The sequence below is a fragment of the Armigeres subalbatus genome, chromosome 2 (assembly GCF_024139115.2).
Source record: "Armigeres subalbatus isolate Guangzhou_Male chromosome 2, GZ_Asu_2, whole genome shotgun sequence".
NCBI lineage: Eukaryota > Metazoa > Arthropoda > Insecta > Diptera > Culicidae > Armigeres > Armigeres subalbatus.
Window position 1 is genome coordinate 432914294 of NC_085140.1, and position 27486 is coordinate 432941779.

General features: G+C 38.1%; 2 protein-coding genes across 23 annotated transcripts in view; both read right to left on the bottom strand.

Annotated features, from left to right (window-relative positions):
- LOC134213583 (piezo-type mechanosensitive ion channel component) overlaps positions 1–21457 on the bottom strand; it is a 136222-nt gene extending 114765 nt beyond the window's left edge. For 9 of the 22 annotated variants that reach the window (XM_062692778.1, XM_062692777.1, XM_062692774.1 and 6 more), the window contains exons 1-2: positions 20566–21455; positions 16584–16985 (exon numbers count right to left, since the gene is read on the bottom strand). The gene's annotated coding sequence lies outside the window, so the exon portion shown is untranslated. Of the gene's footprint in view, positions 1–16583; positions 16986–20565 lie in introns of all 22 variants that reach the window. The other 13 variants (XM_062692775.1, XM_062692779.1, XM_062692767.1 and 10 more) reach the window with 12 other exon arrangements.
- LOC134210366 (3-phosphoinositide-dependent protein kinase 1-like) lies at positions 17247–18390 on the bottom strand. Its single transcript, XM_062686419.1, has 2 exons — positions 18234–18390; positions 17247–18172 (listed from the first exon to the last, which is right to left on the bottom strand). The coding sequence occupies exons 1-2, from the start codon at positions 18388–18390 to the stop codon at positions 17247–17249; spliced, it is 1083 nt and encodes a 360-aa protein (XP_062542403.1).
- Positions 21458–27486: the final 6029 nt, after the last annotated feature.

Genomic DNA, 27486 nt, shown 5'->3' on the forward strand with positions numbered 1-27486 from the left:
TTTCAAATGAAAGGAATTATTGGAACGCAATAAAAGTAAAAGACTCGATAAACAGACTTTTTTTTAAACCAGTAATATTCATCGATATTTAAAAATAAATTATAAAAAAGAAACTTCTCCGGCCACATAGAGCAACTTCTAGACCTGTTTTGAAGAATTTTCTGCCACGACTCGCGAGCCACAAAAAATAGAGCCAAGGGCCGTAAGTTGGGGAACCCTGATATATGCTCTTCGATGAAATCAAACGTACTAATAAACAGAGAAACACAAATATTTTGCAGTTACATGTTACAGCCTGAAATATAAACCTTTTGCATGTGTGCAATGCTTCTGAAGTGAACCCTCCATGAGTCGATGTTCTATGACTCGATGGTCGGGAGCAAATTATGTCATTTTATAGAAAATATTTTCTGGGTTAGGTACTCCGTTTGAACAATTTCCCGAAGATATTCTGTTTCTCATGTTGATATTTCCATGACAGGATGGTTCCTTCAATATCAACTTATGAAGGGTTGACTGTATTGTAGAATCAAGGTTTCAGGTGTTCCTCTGCTTTTGTCTGCTCAGTGATTGTGACAACTTTTTTGCTAATACTTCCTATCTTATACAGAATAGATAATCATTACTGACTCAATGGGAGATTCTGCTTAATTTTTTGGCAATCGTAAATCTAGTTGTAATCAAATTTCGCAGAGTTGTTTCTGTCGAACAAATATCTAGTGTACCTTATTGAAAGAGCATATTTAGTTTGTATCGTATCTCTTCTCTGTATCCTACCAATATAAATGTGTTTACGATACTAACGGATACATTTCAACATGCATCGCTAGCTTTGTTGGTTGTCACACGTGAAGCAAAACAAAAATTGAATATGTGCCGACTGGTTTCTTGAAATTCGATTCGGTCTTATACCGAATACACTGCTATGACTTCACACAGCACCGAGCACACGTTCCTTCGTTTTTACTAGCTATGAAAAGTCCAAAAGCTCTATCATCGTGGCGGGTTGTTCACTTGTGATAGGGAACCATTTTCAGCATTGCACTCACTCGAAAACCAAATCCTTAATCTTGTGACCTACAATATTATGTGATGATTTTCAACCGAGCACGAAACAAAGAAATGCACTCTACTCATCCGGAATTCGCAATTGGTTAGGTGGTATCGCTTTTCAAGGAAACCCATAATTGAGATATCGAGTGTTGGCTGTCGGCCATCCGCCGTCGTCGTTTCTCTTGTGGTCTCCCAATGAATGTCGCGCGCGCCGTTCGTCTGGAGATCGAGTAGCGTGATAGGCAACGTCGTCCCCCACATGGCACGGGACGGGACCATCATCGCAATCAGTGTACAACTGGAATATGCAGCAAATACATATACCGGCAGGTCTCACAGCCTTGGTGGGCAAGTTTAACCCTTGCACAGGGAAGCAGCATGTAGAATGTGGCGAATTACAAATTCTATTGTGGGTGTGTGCATTTATGAACCGTAATGAAGGCTTATATCACTTTGGCTAACCTTTGTAAGGAAAGTAATATACAATGAAATACAATTTCGTATTGGTCTTTAGGGGGAGACACTAATTATACCTGTATGTATGTACATCCCTAGGAGAATCAACAGCCGGGGCGTAGTTGATAGCCCACATTACCATGCATATGAGTAATTGAGCATAATAACAGCCGATGGGAGTTGAAGGAATGTCTTCCGCCATTATAAATTTGCAATAATGGATTTTTATTGATTTTGGCGTGTCGTTTGTATATTTGCTTGAACTAACCAGTTTTTAAGTCAAACAAGGACACGGCATGCGGTGCACAAGGAAACCTTATATCCAAAATCGGACAATCGAAACGAAAACCGGAGGCACCAGGAAAACAAATCGGCGGAGCTAGTTTCTCACTTATTTGCCCAGCTACAATGACACATTCAAGGTGGTCAGTTGGTAGCAAAATTTGCAAATGTGTTTTCTAAACAAAGTGAGCTCACTAAGTTCATGGTTGAAATACTCTTAATATGTTATAGCTCCTTCCAGATAGTATTAGTCACACCTTGTGGATGTCGAAAATCGTAACGAAAAGAACGTCTCTCAAAACTATAATCAGAGGAGAAAAAAAAAGTTCTTGTTCATGGAGTGTGAACAATTTCAAATTTGCCGTGAACAAAATTCCGCTCCAACAAGGTTGATAGAATAATAATAGCAATATAGGGTGAATCATATTTAAACTCTTCTTATTGTTTTTGATTGTTTTAATGACCCTACTACTTAGTGTAACAATAATTTACAAAACAAATAAAAAATCGGCAAAAAGGCGAATTTGGGTGAGATGCCACACCTCAGGGGTACATGCTGCATGTGGGAAATGTTGGATAAATGATTTTTTTTTTTTTGCGATGAACGATATTTTTTTAGAAAAGCATAATCATAATATTAATTATATTTGCTCTAGGAATCTTGTTATTGATATGGGTACATGTTATATAACAAAATAGCAGATACCATACAGCAGTGGCGTAGCCAAAAAATTGGTCTGAGAGGGGTTTTCTGATCATTTTTTTTTCGAAAAAAAAAATTTCTTCTAAAAATGTTGTCCCCATAAACCCCCCCAGGGTTTTATGTCCAAAACCACCCCCGTGGCTACGCCACTGCCATACAGTTGAAATAAAAAATGGTTTACGCGATGAATTTGTTTGTTTTCAGTAGGTCCTACCTATACCGCTTCAAACAGCGTATGTGCGTTTGGTTGAAGAGCGCGCAATCGGAACAAAATAGAAAAAGAAAAGAGGCGGTGATTAAAGAAATGTTCTGCTCTCTCAAAGTGTTCCATGGTGAAAGTTTTCGTTTCCGGTTTCCGGCTTTGAAAAAGCACATCGGATCAAAAGCGTTTTAATATTTTATATTGATTGGGATTTTTGTCTATGATGAATTTTTCGTGAAATCCAATATCCAAAATATTTAGGAGCTATTCGTATACCATGTGGACAACTTAGGGGATAGAGAGTAGGAAGAATGTCCATGGTTCATACGAATTAATGAAAAATTGCATGATCAGATGTGTACGCTGATGGAGGGAATAACACATCTAATACTGTTCAAAATATGTCCACGTGGTATGAAAAAAGCCCATCGGAAAAACAAGATTCATCTAAGGAATAAACTAAAATAGAACAATTAATAGTTGAGGGACGTTTAGATTATAAACCTCATTGTCTTCTTCTTATTGGCATTACATCCCCACACTGGGACAGAGCCGCCTCGCAGCTTAATGTTTATTAAGCACATCCACAGTTATTAACTGCGAGGTTTCTAAGCCTAGTTACCATTTTTGCATTCGTATATCATGAGGCTAACACGATGATACTTTTATGCCCAGGGAAGTCGAGACAATTTCCAATTCGAAAATTGCCTAGACCGGCACCGGAAATCGAACCCAGCCACCCTCAGCATGGTCTTGCTTTGTAGCCGCGCGTCTTACCGCACGGCTAAGGAGGGCCCAACCTCATTGTACAGACCCCATTTTTCTGATATGCATGACATGCTAATTACAAATGTGTATTAGCCGTCTAATCATTCTTAATATAATTCAATTTTCTGAACACCTAAACTATTAAGACTTGTCTCATTCTACGAAATAACTTGAATTGAAATTAAAAGATACCGTTTAATTTAATAGATGTCTTATATGTCATATTGAAAAGCATTATGATTCCCCAGATTAGTTTGTTTTTCAATTTAACGAACTGTCACTTTTAGTTTAGTTTGAATTTAATTCGATAAATGGGATGTAGCTTAGAAGCAGATAGACGAACTATATGGGATCGTTTATATTGGATGTGTCATTTCAAGTCCCTTTTTCAGGTCTGGTTTTTCTCAAAATATTTAACTTTGATACGAGAAGCACGAACAATCATCAACTCATCATAATTTTCATCATTGAATTCTTAACTTTTTTCTACAACAAATATAATTTTGAAAAAGTATCACAGATATTGAATCATTTTTACCGTATTTTTTGCGGCAAGTCTATCTATTGCAAGGGACAGACGCTACATCACTATAATTTTTACTCAAAACGTAAACTGCTTACAAACATAAACTATAAGATTTTTAATGTATTCAAATTATAAAATAAACATGTGGGTCCGTAAGTATTTTCGCAAAACCGTACAAAACCGTCAAAAACTTTGCGGCCTTGGCGACATAAATGGAAGTGTGTGAGAGTCATGTCATATTAAGTAATTCCATATAAAGTAAACTTTGTTCGATATGAAACCTTCACAACATTCCTAAAGAATTTACTTCAAAACAAGCACCAAGAATTCTACCATAGCTTAAGAATTTTTTGAACAAACTTATTTTAACATAATTAAAAAAAACTGTTCAATTTACTCAACAGTAAAAGTCTGTTAATAAGTCCTTCTCATTAGAAAGTGAAACTGATTGCTCTTGGATGAATTCGTTGCTTTTGAAATAGTGCGTTGTGATACTTATTAGCCGAGAAGCACAACTCTCACTGATTTGGTTGCAGCAAGACAAATGTGTCCAAATATGGTAATATATGAGTTACTATAACTTCTCTACAACATGTGTGCTGCTTGGGTAATAACAGGGTTGTTACGGAGATCCTGAATTTTTTTTCCGCGCCGACCTAAAATCAAATCCGCCCCATTTCCGCGTGACATGAAATCCATTCCGCGCCAAATACGCGCGATTTAGGCAAATACACGTGAAATATAATTTTTTTATCACAATTTACTGAACGTCTTCATACATTGATATACAAAGAATGGTCATGTCAGATTTGACCATAATTGGTTTTAGATAAAATTGACAAATAATAAAAAAAAATCTGCCAAAACCGTAATTTCTTGTGAAGTAATAAATTATGCAACTTTGTTGTAATTATTGATCACAAGACAAACTTGCGTAGAGATTAAAGAATTAGACAATGCAGCTCCGGGTTTAAACAAAACTTTTGTAGAACAATTAGGGGAAATGACGGCTTTGGCAGGTTTTGTTCTATTATTGCCAGGGGGGTTTTGTTGACCAAATTTAATGAAATTTGGCCACAATGCAAAAAATGATTATGCCAAATTTGAGCATAATTAGTTATCGAAAACCCGCTAATAATAGTAGACAATAATTTCCCCTATTTGAATTCGTATAAAGAAACCAAGAAACAAATAATACAAAACCTAACATGGTTTGCAACATTATTTGACCGTACTGGAATTTCAGCAAAAATCTTCTAGAATATTTACTTCTCCGAGAATTCCTGCAGAAATTCATTATTCGTCTGCTGTACTCTACAATTGTACAAAAGCGAAGGAATTTTGACGTAACTTCAAGTAATTTTTTTAAAAACAGCCTGCGGAAAATCTTCAGAGCCAACTTGTGGAAATCTCTTTATAAATTTTGTGGAAATCGTTTTAAAAATTGAAGAAAATACGCGGATATTCCTCCAAAAAATTATCGGATTTTAAATGCTGCAAAGATCCTCTTTAGGCTGTGGAAATTTATTTACAAATAATTTATGCAAAGATCCTTATATGGCTCTTGTGAAAAATTTCTTTAGGAGGTTTCTTCTGCTGATAACCCTGTAAAAATACCATCGGTGTTATCCAAAAATATCGCGAAAAACCTTCATAAATAACTTTTGAGAGTCATCTTCTAATTTTTGAACGACTTTCTACGGAAGCACTTATCAAAATGCGGCATCTGCATCACATCAAAAAACATTTTTGTGTTTTCAATTTATATTCGTTCTAGATAAATATTTTGAAAGCAATATAAAATGGTTCAACACTATTGAATAATTCCTGACGAAAAAACTTTTGAAAAATGATATGATATATCATGCTAAGTGGTTCATCGTAAAAGAAAAAATCAATCAGAAACTGACAAATGTCTCGGAATTACAAAGAAATTGACAAGGTGAAAATGGGTGTCCATGTCCTTCAATAGACATGTTTTGGGATGTTTCAGAATGGATTAAAAATGGCAACAAGTGGCGTCCCTCTCCTCATAACATTTGTTTAAAGAATGGACAGAGCCGCCTCGCAGCTTAGTGTTCATTAAGCACTTCCACAGTTATTAACTGGGAGGTTTCTAAGCCAGGTTACCATTTTTGCATTCGTATATCATGAGTAGGGTGGCTCAAAAAAAACTTTTTTAAATTTTTTGATGGGCCGCCCTTTTATTCGATTCTTTTTGATGCCCTGATGCTCTGGACAAAATTTCAGCCAAATCGGTCAACGTTTGGGCGGTGCTAAACTCGTTGGAAATTTATATGGAAAAATGTATGCAGAAACATCCAAAAACAGTGATTTGCAGTTGGACGGCAAAATTTACGATCAAGAACCATGATACTCATTCAGTTCTTGTAGAATTAAATACAGAATGTTATGCTGAAAACCGCAAGAAGATTAGAGTTTATTACGCAAAGATATTAGCATTTTACTAGAGGGTTGTTGGGGTGAATTTATTTCTTTTCAAAGGTAAAAGAAACGAAATTTGCTCAAACCCCACTCCAGAGAAATGCTAATAACTTAGCCGGGCAAACTCTAATCTTCTCGCGGTTTTCTGCATAACATTCTGTATTTAATTCTTCAAGATCTGATTGAGTATCATAGTTCTTCATCGTAAGTTGTGTAGTCCAGCTGCAATTTACTGTTTTTGGATGTTTCTGCATACATTTTTGCATATAAACTTCCAACGAGTTTAGCACCGCCCAAACGTTGACCGATTTGGCTGAAATTTTGTCCAGATCATCAGGGCATCAAATAGAACAGAATAAGAGGACGGCCCATCAAAAAAATTGAAAAAAGTTTTTCCCATACTAATTTGAGCCACCCTAATCATGAGGCTAGCACGATGATACTTTTATGCCCAGGGAAGTCGAGACAATTTCCAATCCGAAAATTGCCTAGACCGGCACCGGGAATCGAACCCAGCCACCCTCAGCATGGTCTTGCTTTGTAGCCGCGCTTCTTACCGCACGGCTAAGGTGGGCCCCACTGCATGGCATTTCCAATTATAATCGGATGAACAGAAACTGATGGCAGAATAATTCAGCGATTGGTATTCTGTAATTCTGAAAACACCGAAATAAATCATGTGCCTTCGCAGAGTTTAATCAATTCCTGTTAAAGAAGCCTATCTATCTATCTGGAGTCTGGACTCTGGACCCTTCCTTCGCCTAGCGGTTAGATGCACGGCTACAAAGGAAGACCTCGCTGAGGGTGACTGGGTTCGATTCTTAGTCGGTCTATGAAACTTTCGAATTGATGTCTCGACTTCACCCAGTTTACAATTTCAAACACGGAGAGAACTCTCTTCAGAAAGAAGGGGTTGGTGAGATCTCCACCCAATGAAAGGGTTAAGTGCGAGACGAGTGGCAAACCTGCTGAAGAGCGGAGCTTCAATGTATGCAGCAAAGCGGGAGTAAGGAGCGCGATTGTTTAGGTCAGGGATTAAATCCCAAAGAGAAAGAACAAATCTCTCACTTATCATCTCTGTATACATGTACGATATATAGCATACCGCGAGAGACTTTTTTCGCAAGCTGTCGTGATAGAGAACTGATTCGGGATGCTATACCCCATGATAAATTTATTTTAGAAAGCTCTAAATACGGTGAGCACTGGCTCTGATGATGCATTTCAACGTGTTCTACACAGCTGTGCAGAGCGATTTCTGCAAACCCCAGGTTAGATGGCAGTGAGAAGAGCTCTCAACCAGAACCTTTTCTTTCCACAGCAATTCAACAATGTCGTTAGAGATGATCGACTACGTACTCAGCATTGGAATAGAAAGGCCAGATAAGCGTATTGAACGAGGCAGCAATTCGCCAGGTTGCCAATGCATACCATCAAAAGCTAATTGTCGTAAAAAAGGTAGGTCAATAAAGCCGCCAGAGCCAAGCAAGGCGAAAAGTACAATCGTGCATCCAGTATCGGGAAATAAGAGTGACCAAGATGACCAGCAGCCGGATAGCTCCTTACAGATGGTTATTGGGTAGGACAGGAAGTAGAAGGCCGTATATACTTGGTAGTGGCCGGCAGGGTAAGTTGGGGATGAAGGTGATGCTATGTTGGTGAAAAACATCCAAGCGAGAAACATCGACATCCCTAAGGAAATCCAGAATGTTAGACACACTAGAACTGGCGAGATGATCCTCCTACTCAGAGAGAGCAAACAAGCGAACGAAATTTAATCCACACGTTGACATGATTGTACGTGATGCAGCTCGACTGTCCGGGTCTAATAGGGTAACCGGCGGTAATGTTGGGCCTGGATGTAACATTGGCTCATCACGCAAATTAATCAATATTTCAGCGATAATACGTCGATTTGTAGGGAGATACTGACCACTGCTTCTTTAGAAAAGTGTATCAAACATATATCTGCTTCATAACTCTAAATTTATACACTTCTTAAACTATTAAAAGGAATTATCTTGCGTGAAAAATCACTTCGACTCGGTTTTTTAGCAGCCATGTTTCGTTGACTTATGCAGGCTGGCTGTGCTAGAGTTTTTCTTTTGCCCAATAAAAGAGTTTTCTGAATAAACATACCTGCTTTCACACATCAGATGAATGGATAACAACCACACTATGTCAGCTATCATTTTTATTTCACAATTTCCATTAGTATAGCGACATAATTAACAAAACTTTTTTGGACAATACTGGGGGCACCCGTATCCAAATGGTGGCATGCGCTTTCGATTTGTAGCACTACGTTAGTATAGGTGAAACTATAAAATCAAAACATTCTCAACAATAACCCGTACTGGAGAAAATAACCGAAAGCTGCAGATAGAATATCCGATGCTTGCGAGATTTTTTGTAAAAACAGGTTAATCCACTCAGCGGTAAAGTTTCATTCGCAAATTATATAACGCTGAAATCAACCCACACCAAGCCTCTAGTAATGCTTCATGTATGGTAGGGTTCTGAAATTTATAAAGTTCTAAACGCTCAGACAAGTACCCTCTCACAACCTAAAACGTCATGTAGTTTGTGAATGGGCCTTCATGATGCTTTTCTCGAATCACGATATAATCGCTTTAATTTGCAGAACTTACCAAAAATAATTGCCTACCTTACGGCCCTTAACCACGATTCAAGCAAAAGCGATTCAAGCATCAAACTTTCGTGGTTCGATACACCATTTTCTTCATAATTTCGCAAATTAATGATTTAATTAGTGTAGGAATATTTAGTTTTATCATCTTTCGCACGAATCCTACAAACATTCTCATTTAATAATGGAAAGATACAATGGATCGTATGTTTCATTAGATAAACTTTCAACGTCATTTCATGTGAATAATTTCAAGTCAAATTACTTGACAAATACCTTCATCATAATTTAGATCTATTATTGATTGCAAAAAGTATTTTGATCTGTAAAATGATACCGAAAAAGTATTCTTTTAACTCGGGAAGTTGAAACACGTGAGAGTTTTGAGAGGATTCGCAACAGCTGATCGATATAGAGAGGAGTGGAATCAAACGCACGTACCAATCATGAAACTTCAATGCAGGCATAGTTAAAAACAAGCATCCAATAATTGTATTTATGAATAATTGTATATTAATATCAGGTAGTTGGCACAGTTATAACTGTTTATGCACAGTACAAAGCAAGGAATTGCCTAGAATAAGTTTTACAATTGGCTTTCTTCAGTAGTGCGTTTTGCATCATCCCCACCTAAGGCATTGTTTCTTCTTCTTCTTCTTCTTCTAATTGGCATTACATCCCCACACTGGGACAGAGCCGCCTCGCAGCTTAGTGTTCCATTAAGCACTTCCACAGTTATTAACTGCGAGGTTTCTAAGCCAGGTTACCATTTTTGCATTCGTATATCATGAGGCTAACACGATAATACTTTTATACCCAGGGAAGTCGAGACAATTTCCAATCCGAAAATTGCCTAGACCGGCACCGGGAATCGAACCCAGCCACCCTCAGCATGGTCTTGCTTTGTAGCCGCGCGTCTTACCGCACGGCTAAGGAGGGCCCCACTAAGGCATTGTTTACGTTTCGAAAAAAAGATTCTTTGAGAGTATCGCGAGAGCGAGAGCAACACAACTGCCATGGTTTCAACTAGCAGTAAATCTCAAAATTATGCGGCAGCCAATAATTAAATTAGGCAATTTGTTTGAAGGCACAACATGAGGGCTAGAACATGTAGCCTTTTTGCAATTGGAGTTTTTAATACAGTTTTCATTTTTCTAAACTTTTTCACTTGCAAATATGGTAAATATTTGGGAAATAAATGATTTATATAATAGGATTTTCGATAGCATGTCCTTAGTAAGCGTGCTATTGGGGGAATCTAAAACGCACTCTCACAATCAGTGTGGTAGTATTTTACATGCAACCAATTAGAGTTCACGCTCAAAAAGACAATTTGATTTTCTCTATTTGTTTGCAGCTGTCTTTATTCAACGCAAGCAAAATGACTGGTACTATAAACAGCAACCCATCTTTATCTTTCGTATGTTGGAAATCAACAATCACTCGTCCCAAGTGGGCTGAAAAATTATCCACCTGATAGGGACAAGGATGCCGACATTTTGTCCATTTCTCTCGAGACTTTCGCTGGTTTAAATGAGATATTGCAGACATTCAACGTCGTTTTTTGCTATTTGGCGTCAAAACCAAATGTAAGCAAGCCGGCTGGTGGAATAATTCTGGTTGGAAATGCAATATATGAAGATTTATAACGATAAATGTGCTCAACCGTAGCATAATGAGCCAAGGTTTGAGCCGTTACCCCTAGGTCATTTCTCTAAATATGATATTGACGGTGTGAGAGCCGAATTAATGTCAAATGCCATTGTTGGATCTCGAGCCAACGTCGCTGGTCACGTAAGGGTTAAATTCCGCGATTATAATCACCTCTAAGTAAAACACGATTTGGTGTAATTCACGGTTGATTATAATTGTCCTGTATAGGATAAATGATTGAACATATTTTAAGAAATTGTAAGAATAGTTCTAGTACATAGCTTTCAGCATGACTGTCTCTAGCGTTTGTTTACAACATATGTAACATAATAAGAATATAGCTGACTTACGTTTAGTTTCCCTTAGTATAGCTTGTAACCAACGTAGATAGTGCTTTCGGATTGGTATTCTAGGGAGCACTAACATGAGAATATAGAAATTAGATTAGATGGTAAGATCAGAGATTAAAATAAATTTCCATTGTTTAACAATTAGTTCTAACCTACCGTGATTGATTAGTAATTCAATGTAAGCAATATATTCCCGTACGCAAAGGGCTTGTAAGGAAAGGCTAAACTCACGAAGATAAATTAGTACTTTAGCTAACTTGGTAATTACAAACATCATTTACCTTCAAACTGTACTTATATTACTAGTATGTACTATCATTTAATAAATTCACTGCTTTCTAGAGTATAACTATTTGGTACTTCCACATGCGACTTGTTTGTTTTTAGATCTTCCTTCTATCCATACTCATCGGTTGAGACCTTCATACATTACCGTTCAACGCAGTTGTGTGAGTCGTGCCCAAAATAGATTGATGTCGAGTGCGCTGACGAGGGACTCGCCAACAGCCATCAAGGTCTTTAATTCCGCGACATTTTTTTAAATTTCGCTATTATTTTTTTTAATTTTTCTATTAAGAACAATGATCTGATTGACTAAGTTCTAGAATCCTTTGAGCAATATATCCTAAAAAAGCTTAATAAGCTAGTTTTTCAACTGAAGAAGAACATTTTTATTGGAACAAGCAATTTTCCAACTGACAATGTTTGTTGGGATGTTTATAAAAAAATATGAATTGTAAATAGCTTTTGAAAAAAGTTATTAGCAAATTAGTAATGGCAATTCCAAGACATTTTTTTTTACATATCTCATCACTGGTTCTATCAGTTCGAATTGCAACGTACAGCAAAAAACACGAAAAACTCTGATAGGAGAATCGATATCCAACTGTTCAGATTAACACAACTGGATACTGACGCCATTAACTGTATAACCACACAGCCACCTACGAGTCGTAATAGCGATTTGATGCTTCATATGCATTATACAATTCGGTGGATTCAAATTAGATCAGTTAAATCAATGATGCAATATCTTCAATCAAGTGTGCAAACGAGTAATTGAATGTGAGAATGCGAATTAATCCTAACGTGAATCATTTTTTCAAAGCTTGCTTTTGCGAATCTTTCTCAAACGAGAATGCTCTTTGTAGACTGAACTGCGATGGAAATTGAACATGGCGGTGAATAATTCCCTAAATCAACGAGTTAAGGTTGAAAACTTCGGCAGCGAAATATAAATTGAAAAGTGATAAGCGAGAGGTGAGAAGTGAGAAATGAGAAGTCAGGAAGAAAAATCAAGAAGAAGCAAGAAGAAAGAAGAAAAAGAAAAAGAGAGGGATAGAGACACATATCACCTCAATTCGTCGAGTTCATTCATTCATTTATTTAGTTTGCATCTAAACAGATAACACTGAATAAACAACAACACCAACACCATCTTTGCGGGAATCGCTGTCCAGCATTCTTGCAACATGCCCTGTCTATCGTACCCTTCCGGCTGTCTCTCGAATACTCCGATGGCTTGCAAGTTCTCATCGAGGATTGTCCATGTTTCATTTTATCAGCGTTTTGTACATGACACATTTGGTGCGTTGGTGAATCTTTTTTGACCGCAGTTTCTTCTGGAGCCCGTAGTAGGCTCGACTTCCACAGATGATGCGCCTTCGTATTTCACGACTAACATTGTTATCAGCCGTTAGCATGGATCCAAGATAGACGAATTCCACGATCACTTCGACCGACCTCCCTGTCTATCGTAACACTGCTTCCCAGGTGGGCCCTGTTGCGCTCGGTTACAAAATATTCCATAAAGTAATTCATTTCTGAACAGTCACCGAGGTCCTCCAGAAGATCCGGAACATCTACAAAACTTGTCAATTCATAAAATTCATCCTAGAAAAGACCTTTTTTTTTAAAAAAAAATGTGTCCATTATCGAACTCTGAGCAAGACGCGAAGGAAATTCATGACCCGTTCCCATTTAGCAAAGTGACTATCGGAGGTCTTCCAGAAAATCCTGAACATCTGTTAAAGTGGTTAATTGATGTACCACATACTAGAAGATCCTATTTTTTAAATTTCCTTGTCGTAGAGTACGAAATGAAATTATTGTTGTGACCTACATTAAGCACTTCCAAAGTTATACTGCGAGGTTTTTAAGCCAAGTTACCATTTTTGCATTTGTATACATACAGTAATATCCCGATTTTATCACCGCTGGGTTATTTTCAATTTTTCAATTTGTTTTACAAACATGAATCAGTTTATGTCTTAGGAAAGCAAAATACGTGAACGGAATCCATAATTTCCTGTCGAAAAGGCTTACAAAATGGAAGTTATTTTATGAAAATCATGACATTTTGTTTACAAAAATCAAAAGAACAACTAAAATTTTCTAAAAATTTTGGGGTAACAAAATCGGATCGAAAACGTGATAAAATTGGGTCGAAAACGTGGTTAAATCGGGGGTAGACAAAATCGGGAAGTGACAAAACCGGGTCAATACTGTATTAAGAGGCTAACACGATGACACTTCTATGCTCAGAGAGGTCGAGCAAATTTCCAACCCGAAAATTTCCTAGAACGGACCGGGAATCGAACCCAGCTACCCTCGGCATGATCTTGCTTTGTAGCCACGAATCTTACCGCACGGGCATGGAGGGCCTCGAAAGCATCACAACAACCTTCTTGAGATGACCAATAAGTAGAACAAAATATCGTGCGCTAGTAGGATGAGTATCAAGTATTCACCAATCTGGGGGAACTTTAGGAGGACATCCAGTGGGTTCTGAAGTCTACATGTATGGATCACGAGAGGGCCTATACTGGCCATTCAAAACAAAAATGTTTTGCTCAGAGTGCGATAATAGATTTTATGTAAAACCGTGCTCTTATGATTCGAGTTTCGTTAGTTGTCAACTTTTAGAGATATTATGGACATTGTTCATGAAGGACCTCTAGTGGCCACACAAGTCCATAAGACTGGGTAACGATAATTTTCTATAACTCAAAGTACGTTAATGCAAAGCTTTGGAAAAGCCTTTTTCCTTTATGCTGAGTATCATGAATTGGAACATTTCTACGGATGTTCCGGATCTTAGAAACAACCTTTTGTTACTCAGAGTACGACAATAAAAAGCTTTGTAAAACTCTTCTAGGATGAGTTCCATGAATTGACCACTTCTGCGGATGTTCCGGGTCTTGGAACATGGACAATGGCTACATTCTATTGGGATAATTGCTATGCAAATTTATGAGCATTTCCAACATCACCCTTCGAAAGACAAGAAATCAGAATACGACCTTACCGTTGAGGTCGAAATACATATATGTAAAAGTAATACGAAGTGGTGAAATTAAATGGAATTGTACAAAACTCGTCTTATGACAGCAAAAAATCATGCCAATACCTGCCCTAAGAATCTATGTTCCTCCAAAATCGATTCCAGAATGACCAAATTACAGAAATCTGTAATTAGTAACGACATCCGCGGAATCCATACCTTCAATTTGGTTCCAAAAGATTGAGAATCGGTTCAAAAATGAACTTTTCGGAGCGAATTCAAGTTGGGGTCATTTTTGACCCGCTAATGCACAATGTGTCACTTTTTTGTGCATTCCCAGAGGTCGCTAAAAGCTGGTTATCACCAAAAAAATCGTTTCTAAAGGGTAGGAAAAGTCAGAAAATGTTAACACCTTATCTCATTTTATTACAAAGCTGCGACGTTTTTCAATCATCTCTGGGCCACAATACCACAATGTAAAATAAATACATGGTGTACCTCAGAATCGCAGTTAGCATTATTATTTTCTATCGTCTTATAGAAATAGAAATGGTGTAAAATTTGTAACATTGTAATTCCAGTTGTGATAAAGAAGATTCCTAGGCCACTAACTAACCGATACCTTCCCATCTGGAACGCTGTCTTCCATATAAATACAGTACTCCAAGCATCAAGCATTATTAAAAACAAAAACACACGCTCCCGTCTTTCGTAAGCACCCACTGAATTTACGAGTGCAGCACAATTACACTCCATACGGGCGAGTATCGGAGGAGCAGAGCAGCATCAATTCGAAACAACCACAACTTGAATAAATATTTACTCGCATATTGCCAGCGATGATAGCGGCGAAATCCGCCCTTCGCTAGACGGGCTCTTCAGTCAGCGGATGTGTCATCCATCGGCGGAAGCAATGTATTCTCTCATGATCTCCATTCAGCTATTCGAGTAAAGGCGTAAGATCGCCAATCCGAACATGACGACGTGTTCGATTCACAATCTTGTTCAGATTTTTTTGTAGTACATTATTGTGCTTGCAACATGAGATCTATTGCGTTGAATCAGTCATGACAATATGATGAGCTGAAATACAGACCAAATTCCAGTAGAAAAGTGCAACCAAGAAAGAAGAAAAAGAAAATGTATTCCGCAAGGCGCTGGGCGTAGTATCAGGTTTACTTTCGTCGTATCAGATTTTACCAGCCATAATCGTTCTGCGCTAGACGCTTGCTTATCAGGCACCGTGATCATCATTCAGCATGAGTGTGTCACCTACCATTCACCTATTCGTTTTATGATTCCTGTCATCGAAAACTCCCGGAGGCGCATCATGTAATGTAGCTGTTGTTCTATTTATAACGAAACAAACAGGCGCCCAGCGGAATAAATTGTGAGCGCATTCATTCCACGTGGTTACGATACTCTCTACGCCTACTACCGATGATGGGTGGATTACGAATGAAGTTCATCCAATGCAGTTGTGTCCATCCAAATAAAAAATCCATCAACTTGGATGTTGTACCTTGTTCGGTATGGGTACGTGATAGCATATGAGTAACCTATTAATCATTTCCAATTTTCGTTCAACAGCGCATCACGCAATAGAAGAAAAAACTGTCGGAAAAGTGAGTCGTTGCTCGGAATTTACCCTTGGTAATGTAAACCATCGACATTGATGCATAATGGATGATTCGGGGAACTGAAATAAAGATTCGTAGAACGTTTCTTTCGATCCAGTTGAATATATTAAGAGGATTTTCTTTTAGTAATTGGGTCACTTTGTAAGCAACCGTAGACTGTTCCTTAGCATATTGAAGGTCCAGAGCGTAAATCTCCAGTCTCATACCATATAGCGGTAAGTTTTCAACTGGCCGACTGATCCGTTGGTTACGAAAATAAATAAATCTCTTCATTCAATACGTACGAATATATGCGAGTTAACCTCCAATGTGTTGCGCTCTTTCACGAGCAGAGGTTAATTCGATTGTCTGATGAAATATTTGAACGAGACCGCTGTTCATTATTCCATTCATTCAATCAGATTTGATTTTGATTGTTATGACATAAGTGACCGGCAATCGTCAGTTTTTGAAAATGATAACGTCAATTTATGACTATCGCCAATCGGCTTCTTCCTATGAGTGGCATCTTTCGCGGGCCTACTGATAATAGCAAAGTAGCCAAAAAACGCTGGATGTGATAAGCCACTTACCGAAACTGAAGAACTGGACTTTCTCGAGCAGAAATTCAATCCATTTGGAGTTCAAGACGCGTTTCACGATTTACATTTTGTGTTTGTTTTCATTTTTATTTTTTCTACTAAACTACTGATAACCTTCACAATTTTACGCAAAGACACTTTACGCAACACACTTATTACTCGCGTTTGCAACCGCACTATAAACTACGAGCTTTGGTACTATTCGAAAGAGAATTATTCACATTCAATAGGTTAACTAGTTTTGCACTCATTCTCGATCATATCGTATAGCTCTCCAACTGGAAAATGAAGAAATAATAAACAATGCACACCTCGTTATACACCGAATGTTTCCAGGTCCGCTACAGATGAAGGACGTCGAAAATGGTGTTGTGTTTCCGATTCATGTTAAATCTGAAAGAAGAAACAATTAAAAACGATTACTCATCCGGTCAGTTGAGTTGCGACAGTGTGTGGGCTGGTGATAGCGAGTTGGACGGGAATACGCCCACATCAATATGATTGATAAATGAAAGATCAGTACAAACTTTGGGAGAGACACATCTTTTGAATAAAATTCAAATTCAGCTAATTTTTTTTTTCATTTGGCTTGTACTATTTTCAATGAAGAACCTATAAAACGTACATGGCATATTCAAACTTACTATAAACAAACTACGGAACATTGGAAGCGTTGCCTTGTTCTTTCGTACCGAACAAATCTTGTTCTAACAGTCTCGCTACTTGTTCAGGATCTAAACCCGGCTTCATGTCAGCTGAGAAACTTTTTTGCTCTACAGCTGGGAGTGCCAGCGAAACGGGAGCACTAATCGCTCGAATCGTGGAAAAATCCACGCCTTCAAAAAATGTATGACTCCGTATGCTCTTGTAACGTTCAACATCATTGATGCCTATCCTTTCCAATGGGTCTTGGACCAGTAGCTTGCGAATTAAATTTTCTGCATCCGAGTTAAAATTCTCTGGGAACGATATTTCCATATTGTTGATTTTCTGAAATATCAAATAATCGTTTGCCCCTTGAAATGGAGGAATCCCGGACATCATCTGATACAAGATGCAGCCAAACGACCATAAATCCGATGATTCACTGGAGCCTTTCCCACGCAAAATTTCCGGTGAAACGTACTGCGCTGTTCCCACGAAACTTCCACGCCTCGATGGTCCTCCTTGGTTATCTAAATCCGATCTTTGGGCCTCTTTTTGCACCTTGTTGTCCTCAATACGTGCTGAACCAAAATCGCCTATCAAAACATGGAAATCCTCATCCAATAGGATATTTTCCGGCTTCAAATCTCTGTGTATGATATTCTTGGCATGCATTTCTTCTATCGCCAGTAATATTTGAGCAGCGTAAAATCTTATCGAAATTTGATCTAGCTGTTTTACTTTATCCATCAATTGCAATAGCGTGCCATTTGGTGCGTATTTCACCACAAAGAACAACTTTGTCGAGTCTTGAAAGGTACAGAACAGCTTCAGAAAGCCTGGCACACCACTCATCCGATTCAGCGCTTCACGTTCCCGTTTCACGTAGTCTTGTTTGCGTTCGCGGATGATTTGCCGCTTCTCGCAAACTTTCACTGCAACAAGACAACCCCGGATTAGAATACTACAGTTCGAACCGCCTGCCAACTTGCCTACCTGCCCATTCTTTCCTGGTGTGAATATCTTTTGCCAAGTAGACGGCACTGAAGCTTCCTTCGCCTATTTTACGCCCAAAGATGAAGTCTGAAGCGCAACGCCTAATTCTTGAAGGATTGCCGGGGGATTCACTCGGTTCGTTTGTGGCCTCGCTCATTTCAAATGTCACGGTTTGGTTATTTTATTCGGTTTACCAGACAGAATACGTAGAAATGGAAGTGGGCTAGCCTACAAAAGAAAATATACAACTAAACAACAGAAAAAATGGGTAATCAAAAATCCATTAAATACTTAACGCAAAACAAATGTAATTTTCGACAGCCTCCCCCCGTTGTCACACTTTTTGTAGAAATATTTAAATTTATTTTATGAATCGTCACACGTCAGGAAATCTCAAACCCGCTCCCTCTCCTCCTGATTATAACGTAATTTATTAATGTTCCCTAACTGAGCAATAATTTATAGCAATAGAAAAACTCTATATGAAGAAATAAGCAAGGATAGGCAAAAAGATCATCAAATTGTGGATCAATTTGAAAGCAAACGAAAATTAAATATGAACGGAATTTAAAACCCTACACGAATTTTGTCAAAATGTTTTCCTCTATTATTTTACATATGTAGTAGCAGAAAAATCTCTAGTAGTCGAGTACAGCAGGGAAATGAACTGAAGTAGCGTAGAAAGAACAATATTAGTGGAGCAAAGCGTTTGATTAATAAATTGTTCAATTGAATGACATAATGTGGTAATGATAACACAGTTGATTTGAGTATAGGCCACTTCAACGAATCTTATTATAGAGGACTTCATCTCATAGCTCCCATGTTCATCTCGTCGAAATCTAAGCCATAAAAAGGACTTTGTTTTTTTCTTATTTTTGTGATTTTTTTAGCAGTGAGCACGCATGTAAGCAAAAAGATGCGACGAGATTAGTGCTGTATTTTTTTTTTGCGATGAGATGAATATATGTTCAGTGAGATGAAAAAACGAAACAGTTCCCCAAATTGACCGACAGTCAACTTGTTGATTAAAGGGATTAGATGGTTATCCAATTATCGAATGACGACCATTAACAATATCTTGAAGGATATGGAAACAAGGATATCAATAGGCATCATTATTTCGACTTAACATTGTACATCACCGCCAATGGCGTGACCATTATCTATCATGAATTATTAAGACTCGATGCATAGAACAAAAAAAAAGCATACACGGTCATTCAAGCGGTGAAATAACAATTGCGTGGGAAACCACACTGCGTATCAACTACACATCTACACTATGTATTTCCTTTGATTATCATTAAATCTAGATATAGTAAATTGGACAGGTGTTAACTACTGATGAACATACTTTTTTAGTTCTACAACACCTTACAGAATCAGGTAAGCCTATGTTTTGGTCATATCACGTGTCATTCGCGATTGAACTCTGATTAACTTGAATTCTTGCTCGACATGATGTAGTCTACTAACGAAAACAGACGAACAAGTTTCCGTATACAGAAATTGGCCACTGAATATCATCCATTCATGCTTCCACTTTTCATTGAACGGATGGTGCCGCGCGCAGCCCAGTTTTGCTGAATTAATTACCTTGAAAACGACAAGCACCAACTTTATGCCGATTTATGTGCAACATAAAAAATAGGGGTCTCCGGTTAGCCTTGCGAGCAAAGGCGTAGGATTTCCAATCTGGAGATGGCGAGTTTGGGTCTCGGTCCGGTCTAGGATGTTTTCGGGTGGGAAACATTCTCGACTTCCTGGGCATAGTGTATCTATTGTACTTGCCATACAAGATACATACTCATGCAATGGGGGGGATAAAAAGTTTTCAATTAATAACTGAGGAAATGCTGATGACAAGTTGAAAAGCAGGCCATGTTCCAGTTGGAATGTAGAGCCATAGAAGAAGAAAAAAATGTGCAACAGTGTGGTCTGGGTTTCTTTAGATGCATGCTGGTGGGATGGTGTAATAATAGAACAATTTGTGTTGCATAATATCAAATAATGCAATCATTTAATCTGTAAAACATAATCACAATTTGAATAAAAAAATAAAATGTACTCTAATGTAAGACTCAATGCATAGAAAAGAAAATTGCATTGGGAATGTTATTTAAAAAAGACCTTATGTAAAGTGATCCATTAACAGGTTCTCGTGTCCAATAAAACAAAAACAAATTACAAATTAAGAATAGTCTCATAACCAGCCCTGCAAATGAGGGCATCATTCCAATAAATTATTACTGCCACTAACAATGTTAAATCTCATTCTATCCAATGTATAAAAGATCCCCATGCGTTTGAATAATAAACTTTCGCTTACCGTGCCTATTTTACAGATGGATGAGTTGTCTTCTAAAAATAAACGCTTCGAAGCATAAAACAGCACTCTGCCAGATTCTTCTGCTTTTGCAATGCAATCATAGATCTTTTCTTTTCAAAATTTTTATCACATTCACGTTTTGCTTCTTCTTCGTGGTAACGCAGACACCAATGCTTTCAATAGCCAAACAATACCTAGCGAAGTAATTTTCAATTAAAATATTGCACCTTCTCTTGCACAAAGGAAAACAGAAACTGTTTTGTCAGTGTCACAACACCGCACTTCCATGTCTTCTCGTTTCCATCTCAACGCGAAATCACTCCTCGCAAACTTGCCAGCCAAAACAATCGTCGCCGGCTACAAAACCGGACCACCTTCGCCGTTTCACTTCCTTACCGGAACGCCGAGAAAACCGTACAAAGATTATGTAGGTAAACACCCCGCCGTGATTGAATGATTTTTATATCTTTCTACCGTCGTGCCATCGATCGGCCGTCTTATCACAAATCACACTACAGAGAACAACAAACACTAAAACCATTAGTTACTTTTTCTTCGCCTTCCACACACTGCTTCGACCGCCCACAATGAGAGAAACACAACCGTTTATTGTTTTCGTTGCATACACTGCCCTTCGCATTCGCACTGGCGGCGCCGGTTGTTGGTGGATTATTTTCTATTTATCAGCACAGGTAAATTATGTACAGGTAGCACACACCCCACTCCACTACACAACGCACACCAAAAACACCGCGAGACCGAACGCGAAAACACGTCCGTTTCGATCCGTGGTCAACTCGGTTATGAACGAGCTTTGACGATCGGCCAGCTGTTTTGTTTTCGCGATTCGCAAATCCGCCGACCGCGCGCGCGGCTCGCGGTTTGTTGGTGTCGTTCACAATGCTGAAAATTATTGATGTCCTGCGACTGAAATTTTGTCAAATTGAAGGCCAACTTTCCCAAATAGACGAATCCATAAGAAAAAATAAAGAACCACAATGGATATGTACACAGCAAAAAAAGTTGTTGAATATTACATCGAAACAGCTGCAACCCACTAAATCCATCGGTTGTTGAATATTACATCGCACGATGTACTCAAGGACATTCTGCGTAATTAATATGAACGATGTAATTTTGTTCCGATGTACTAAATTAGACGATGCATTCGAAGCGATGTAAAATGGGGTCATGTAATACGGTACGATGTAAATGTAAAAAGCAAAATTGGGTTTTCTTTCTTGGCTTCAGGCAATCAAGTACTAGTACTTTCTCATTTTTATTTTATTCATGTTTCATTTTAGTTACATTGGTTACAATATTTTCAGTTCCCGGTTGTTCTTATTCGGTAGGGAACAGACATATTCCCCACCATCATCGGCCCGTGTAATTCTTCATCCAACCAATTTCCCGTAGGTGACTGAGCAACATCCTGTAATCGGTGCCAGTCTATTTCGAATAGTTTGCTCGCCAGCGAAGAACAATCGTGCAATGTCCACTTTGCTACCGTCCTCATTGCCATTCCCGCTTGTTCCCTTAGTGCGTCGTTACGTACGTTCGGATGGCTCTACTTGGTGCTACTGTTGAACCGAAAAGCTACGGGCGCTGTTGCCATATCCGTTTCCGTTTGATTCCACCGTAAAAAAATTTTACGATCCTGGTGCCTACGGATTGGTAGCAAATCGGGTGACGAGGAATTGCGGAACATACCTGTTATTTCCGATGCATTGACCTTTAAAAGAGAAACATTACAAATATTAAACAACGAAATTATATGAACAAGAACGAAACCTTTTTTTATTTGAGGTCGTACTTTGCTCACTTGTTCGTTCTCAAGCTCTTTCAATTTTAATTAAATCCCTGACTAGAGTGAAGCTGCTCAATCTCCATTTTTTTCCTCTCGTGTCGCTAAGCGAATATAGAAATTCATACTCAATGTTCAAGTCCAGTTGATTGAGCTCGCTTCGTTTGGAGAAGTTATCTGTGCTTAGTCTTCTTATTCTTCAATTACTCTATATTCCAACTGAAACTGGGCCTGCTTATCAACTTATTGTTCTTTTAACATTTCCAGTTATAAAATGAAAACTATTCCGGTCTCGAATTCCCAATTCTACCTACAATCTGGAGATGAATTGTTCGATTCTTGGTCCACTCCAAGATGCTTTCGCATGAGAAACATGGGTACCATCGTGCGGGGGTTCTTTTGATTCCATGGGCTACTTTGGATTTTTGATTTTCTGAAAAAGATAAACGGAAAAAATACCAAATTTGAAACAGAGAGATGTCATCCAACTGACAACAAGACACCCGAATGGTGACAATGGCAATTTCATAGTAACTTACGTTAAAATTCTTTCAAAATGTCCTAAGTAGCCCCCGGTTTGTCAAAAAAAGCCCCGCACGACGTTTATACAAGTCCCTATATGTGCGAAGGTTTTTTAATCCTATCTGAATCTGTTTTTCCTTGACATATTTTTAATATTATAATATTTCTAAAAATCCAATCCACTCCAGAACCAGGATTCTTTCCGGCGTAATTGTAATCAAATTTATGCGAGCATTTAGCTTCAATGGCATTTGGTCTGGAGTTAATACATAATATGAGCAGAGGCGTAGGATTGTCAATCTAGAGATAGAGTTCGATTGTTGGTCCAGTCCTGGATGCTTTCGGCTAGAAAATATCCACGACTTCCTGAGATTAGTCCATCCTTTGTGTTTGCCGCAAGAGATACGCATATTCATGCAGCGGCAGCTGAAAAAAGGGCAGGTTCCAGTTAAAAAGCAAAGCCTTTGAAAGAGAAGCTGCGATCCGAATCCCAAAAGGATTCCATAAAGAATCCCTCGAGAATTTCGGTCAAAAACTCACGAATGCGTTGTAAATCAAAGTCAAATGGTACATCGAGTTCATCACTTTTTATTCTGGATGCATTAGATTCTCAAAAGGATTCCGTCCAAGGATTCTTTTGAGATTGTGAAGTGAATCTACCTTAGATACCATACTGATTTTATCTAGGATTTTGAACTAACTACTTTAACTATTTTGATCGAAACCCTTCAAAGATTACGAACCGAATTTTTCTGCGATTCAGGATGGAATCCTTAAATTCTCAACCTTTTTTGGGAATTCTGATTAAATTCTTCTGCGGTTTTGCAGGGTATACTCATTGGATTGCAAAGAGAAGCCTTCTGTGATACCATCTAGCATTCCACACGGAATATTTTGATTCTGAAAAAAAACTGAGATTTCGAACGAAATCTTTGTGGCATTCCAAATGGAATTCTTCTGGACCTACGAACAGAATTTTTGTGGGATTTCAAAAATAATCTTCCTGGAATTACGAACGGCATGCCTTGATGCTTTGATTTCTTAATTTTGAACGATTCCGAACGAAATCCATTAATTTTGATGATATTGCAAACGATTTTTTCCGGATGGGATTTTGAACGGAATTCTCCAAGGATTTTGAGCGGCTTGCTTCTTGGATTCTGAAAGAAGTCCTTGTGGCGTAATTCATCTGAGAATGAAAATGAAGTTCTTTTGAGATTCTGAACGGAAAATTTCTGAGAGTCTGGGATTTTAATTTTGAGTGAAAACTTTCTGGGATTCTAATCGGAAACCAAAAGAAATCCTTCCGTCATTCTGAACGAAATCCTTTTGCGATTTCTAATGATATTCTTCTACGATACAAAACGGCATCATTCGGCAAGAAAGCTTTCTGGGATGCCGAACGGAACCAAACAAATTTCATTGATGCCATTGATATTTTAAAAAAAATCCTACTACGATCTCGATGATATTCCGATTTTTTCAAGGATTTTGAACAAAATCTGTTAGATATTCCTAATTGAATTAACCGAATGCTTCTGGAATTTGAATTTTGAATTTCATCGAAAAAAATTCCATGTTTTATATCCGTTTGTTTGTGCTGACAAGATTCCCTTCAGGATCGCAAAAGGACTCCTTCTGGAATAGCAAATGGATTCCCCTAGGGATAGCAAAAGGAATCCCTTCGGGATTGAAAAAGGATTCCCTTCGGGATCACAAAAGGATACCCTTCGGGATCCCAAAGGATTTCCTTCGGGATCCCAAAAGGATTCCCTTCGAGATCCCAAAAGGATTCCCTTCGGGATCCCAAAAAGATGCCCTTCAAAATGCCAAAAGGATTTCCATCGGGATCTCAAAAGGATTTCCATCGGGATCCCAAAAGGATTCCCTTCGGGATCCCAAAAGGATTCCCTTCGGGATCCCAAAAGGATTCCCTTCGGGATCCCAAAAGGATTCCCTTCGGGATCCCAAAAGGATTCCCTTCGGGATCCCAAAAGGATTCCCTTCGGGATCCCAAAGGATTCCCTTCGGGATCCCAAAAGGATTCCCTTCGGGATCCCAAAAGGATTCCCTTCGGGATCCCAAAAGGATTCCCTTCGGGATCCCAAAAGGATTCCCTTCGGGATCCCAAAAGGATTCCCTTCGGGATCCCAAAAGGATTCCCTTCGGGATCCCAAAAGGATTCCCTTCGGGATCCCAAAAGGATTCCCTTCGGGATCCCAAAAGGATTCCCTTCGGGATCCCAAAAAGATTCCCTTCAGAATGCCAAAAGGATTTCCATCGGGATCTCAAAAGGATTTCCATCGGGATCCCAAAAGGATTCCCATTGGGATTTAAAAATGAATCATTTCGGGATCCCAAAAGGATTCCCTTCGAGTACAAAATCGCTGAAGAAGAGTCGAGGTTGGAAGTTGCCTACAGCAATAATCTTCATAGTGTAGCAGAACTTGGAATTTTAAAAATAAGGAATTTAGTTTTTTGAAAGCTCAAATGGATTATCGTCAAGGTCATCTGTCCTAATTTCAATCAGCAAAAGCTGATAGCACACACGATTAATTTTTAACTTGCTAATTGGAATTAAGGTTCTTTACTGTGTCAGAACTCCAGAACCCACGGAAAGCATTTCTTCGGATACATATTTATACCCGTTGGCATATCCACAAATAGATTTGAAATGGGTTCTCTAATTGGCAACTCCTCCTCTTACTTACATATCTATCTTACTCCCCTATATGGAATTTTTTTTCAGACAACCAACGGGAATCTTTCTGAGATAAATGTTATCAAAATAAACAATGCCTACCCGATGCCTATCCGGTCCGATCTTCATAGGTAAGAAGTAGAATATATTTTGTGATCCGTCCAGTCGATTTCGAAGAATTTATTTAATTTGCTCGCCCAGTTTTGCCGAGTGGAATTCAGAAATCTGTAAATATTGACTAAAATTAATAGACGAAATTTATGTTGAAACTACCCGGCCAACCATTCGTCAAACTCGTTCAAAGTTATTTATCTAAAATTAAATGATTTTATCGGTATTTCTTTACACTAAATTATTCACAAAAATAATACAAATCTTAATGAATCGTTATCACAGTTCATGTGAAGTATGATATCAAAGCAATGATATACTTTGACAAAGTATTTCGAATATGAGCATCGCTACATCTTTACCACTAAATAAATCGCAATAACGATATAAATATTTATGAAATGTTATCAGATTTGTGATGAAGTACGATCTCAACGTTATGATACATTTTGGCAACGAATTTTACTGTTTATCATCGCTACACCGTCATCACTTTTTAGTTCATCGATTCATATCGTTGGATACCAAAACATCGATGGACATTTTGCGGTTTGTTTATGTCCCAGAAATTAAGATTTAGAAATTTTCTGAAAAATGATTTGAATGAATGTTGAATGGAACGACATTCGGGTTTCAATTATAAAAGCCATAATATAGATCCAATTTACGAACAAATTAACCGCAGAACGTTTTATATGTTTGCATTTAAGTAAATAAGATGAATATGAAAATGGTGAGGAATAATTCCTCTATATGCAAGTGATATTCGAATGAAAACTTAAGGCTTACAATGTTAATGCAATTTAGCTACTTACAGTCATCACTCCATTGTGGGCTAGTGGTTAAGTTCTCAGGGCAAATTTATAATATCATCACTTCAGGTTCGATTCCCGAATAAGCAAATAAATAGAAAAAATGTAAAAGTGAACCTCTGAAGAACCATTTTTTTGTTTTTGTTGATAATTTTGACAGGTCGATAAAGTAGAAGTGTGAAAAAATATATCTTTTTGGCGTTATCAATTGATATCGATATTTTGGAAACGATCGATAACAATTTTCCGTGTTTTGACTTTTGACTAATTTAAAATTCTTTATGAAATGGCATCGATCGCTATCAACGGTTGATATGAAAACCTTTAAAGATCTATATGAAGAATTTTGAAGAAAATTGAAGAAATGGTTGGTCGGGTACAGTATAATTCCCACTGGAATCCATTATATAAGATACATTAATTATGTCCAATGAGCAGCTTGAAGTTTCTCCCGTCCTGCTCGTTAATGGACATGAGCGGGATGAGGATCACTTCGAGCTACTTCAAGCTGCTCATTGGACAGCACTATTCATCGTAATATTCCGTAACACCAAATGTCCCAAAATTCTTAAAGAAAATCTAACAAAAACCGACGGGAATATATCTGGGGATGAATTGCAACGAAAACAGTGCTTACCCATATTCCGGTGGTTTCTCAGCGATTTGCGAGGTTGAAAATTTTGTTGACCCGGTTCTGATCTCAGAACCGTCGATCTCGATGCCGATGTGGAAGATTATGAATGAACCTGCAAATATTCAAACATAAAGAAATCAATAAAAATAGATTTTATTTAATTTTAAATAATTTACTGCTCACGGACTACCCAAACGAAGCCAAAAACAAATTCAAATAAAAATGGCGCTTCTTCGCCAACCAACACTGAGCGAATTTGGTGAAACAAAATGGGGAAGTGTTGCCAAGATTTAATATCGCATATCAATTTAAGGCGATATCACATTCGAGCTGTGTA